Here is a 2,772-nt window from a genome sequence, read left to right as displayed (position 1 = left end):
GCCTGTAAACACCTGTAAACGCCTGTAAACACCAGTAAACACCAGTAAACGCCTGTAAACGCCTGTAAACATCTGTAAACACCTGTAAACACCAGTAAACACCTGTAAATACCTGTAAACGCCTGTAAACACCAGTAAACGCCTGTAAACACCAGTAAACGCCTGTAAACGCCTGTAAACATCTGTAAACACCTGTAAACACCAGTAAACACCTGTAAATACCTGTAAACGCCTGTAAACACCAGTAAACGCCTGTAAACACCAGTAAACGCCTGTAAACGCCTGTAAACATCTGTAAACACCTGTAAACACCAGTAAACACCTGTAAATACCTGTAAACGCCTGTAAACACCAGTAAACGCCTGTAAACACCAGTAAACGCCTGTAAACGCCTGTAAACATCTGTAAACACCTGTAAACACCAGTAAACACCTGTAAATACCTGTAAACGCCTGTAAACACCAGTAAACGCCTGTAAACACCAGTAAACGCCTGTAAACGCCTGTAAACATCTGTAAACACCTGTAAACACCTGTAAACGCCTGTAAAAGCCTGTAAACACCAGTAAACGCCTGCAAACGCCTGTAAACACCTGTAAATGCCTGTAAACGCCTGTAAACACCAGTAAACACCTGTAAACACCTGTAAACACCAGTAAACGCCTGTAAACGCCTGTAAACGCCTGTAAACACCAGTAAACACCTGTAAACGCCTGTAAACACCAGTAAACACCTGTAAACGCCTGTAAACACCAGTAAACACCAGTAAACGCCTGTAAACACCAGTAAACGCCTGTAAATGCCTGTAAACGCCTGTAAACACCAGTAAACACCTGTAAACACCTGTAAACACCTGTAAACACCTGTAAACACCAGTATACACCTGTAAACACCAGTAAACACCAATAAACGCCAGTAAACGCCTGTAAACACCTGTAAACGCCTGTAAAGAGCTATAAACACCTATAAACACCAGTAAACACCAGTCAACACCAGTCAACACCTGTAAACACCAGTCAACACCTGTAAACACCTGTAAACACCTGTAAACACCAGTAAACACCAGTAAACACCAGTAAACACCTGTAAACACCAGTAAACACCTGTAAACACCTGTAAACATCTGTAAACACCTGTAAACACCTGTAAACACCTGTAAACACCTGTAAACACCAGTAAACACCTGTAAACACCTGTAAATACCAGTAAACACCTGTAACCACCAGTAAACACCTGTAAACACCTGTAAACACCAGTAAACACCTGTAAACACCTGTAAACACCAGTAAACACCTGTAAACACCAGTAAACACCTGTAAACACCTGTAAACTCCTGTAAACACCAGTAAACACCTGTAAACACCTGTAAACACCTGTAAACATCTGTAAACACCTGTAAACACCAGTAAACACCTGTAAACACCAGTAAACACCTGTAAACACCTGTAAACACCTGTGAACACCTGTAAACACCAGTAAACACCTGTAAACACCTGTAAACACCAGTAAACACCTGTAAACACCTGTAAACACCAGTAAACACCAGTAAACACCTGTAAACACCTGTAAACACCAGTAAACACCAGTAAACACCTGTAAACACCTGTAAACTCCTGTAAACACCAGTAAACACCTGTAAACACCAGTAAACACCTGTAAACACCTGTAAACTCCTGTAAACACCTGTAAACAGCTGCAGACACCTGTAAACACCTGTAAACTCCTGTAAACACCTGTAAACAGCTGCAGACACCTTCTTACCTTCCATTTCCTTCGAGCTGCAAACTTTTTGAACTTCTCCATGTTGACAGCCGACTCCTTCCTGCTCAGAGCCTGCTGAGTGTCTTTGGGCTGATTTTCCAAACAAACAAACAAACAAACAAACAGAGATTTGTTGTACTCTCCACCATAAGAAGAGAAATGTTTGTGAGCAGAGGCACACCTTGATCCAGGGGTGCTGCAGGGTGTCCTGGATGGTCATTCTCTTTCTGTGGAAGAAACAAAAACCATAAAGTTTTATTTAAAGAGACGATGTCATGAGAAGAACTGGACCTCCTGCATGGATCAGACATGATTCAGAGCTCGTTCAGGGATCAGTTTAAAAAAATATTAAAAGTTCTGTCCGTTCCCATCAGCTCATGTTAAAGCTTTATAAAGTCTGTCAGCTTTAACTGAACCTCACTGCTCCGACAGAAACACTCATTAAAACTAAAAGAGCCTGTGAGGGCAGCTCCGTCCATTCACTCGTTTCCACAGCAACTCTAACGAGGGACGGAGACAGTCGGGACGATTTGTGGATGTGGAGCCAGAGGACATGTCACCCAGCAACACGGCAGCTGCTGTCTGGAACGTTGGATGAAGTCAGAGCTGACATCTTTAAGATGAAGAGCTCTGAATCCTGCAGACGTTCAGCTGTCGTCAGGAGAATCAGGACTGACAGCAAGTTAAATACTTCAGGATTCTCAGGGTCTCTGACTCTACCTGAACAGAAACGATGACTCAGCAGTTCTGTATTTTCAGTTTAAACATTAACTGACGACAAATAATCCTCCAAATGTTTCAAAAACAAAAAATGTTTTATAAAGAAACATTACTGAAGGGAGACGAGATGATTTATTCTTTCCACGTCCATCTGAAGATTACATCATTCCTTTGATTCTTCTTATTTATCTTTCCTAAAGCAAAGTACTGTGTACTTTGTACTGTGTACTGCATACTGTGTACTGTGTACAGTCCAGGCTCATCCAGTAACTGTACCTTCAGCTGTTTGCAG

At 42.0% G+C, this 2,772-nt stretch overlaps 1 protein-coding gene across 1 annotated transcript in view; it reads right to left on the bottom strand.

Annotated features, from left to right (window-relative positions):
- LOC106537155 (death-associated protein kinase 1) overlaps nt 1–1,987 on the bottom strand; it is a gene marked incomplete at both ends in the record, with an annotated part of 14,994 nt that extends 13,007 nt beyond the window's left edge. The window contains 2 exon segments of the mRNA XM_014034528.1: nt 1,761–1,850; nt 1,942–1,987. Coding sequence (XP_013889982.1) covers nt 1,761–1,850; nt 1,942–1,987 — 136 coding nt within the window.
- Between the last annotated feature and the right edge of the window lie 785 nt (nt 1,988–2,772).

Source organism: Austrofundulus limnaeus, unplaced genomic scaffold (genome assembly GCF_001266775.1).
Source record: "Austrofundulus limnaeus strain Quisiro unplaced genomic scaffold, Austrofundulus_limnaeus-1.0 Scaffold2154, whole genome shotgun sequence".
In the NCBI taxonomy this organism is placed as follows: Eukaryota; Metazoa; Chordata; class Actinopteri; order Cyprinodontiformes; family Rivulidae; genus Austrofundulus; species Austrofundulus limnaeus.
This window is presented reverse-complemented; position numbering and strand designations above follow the sequence as displayed.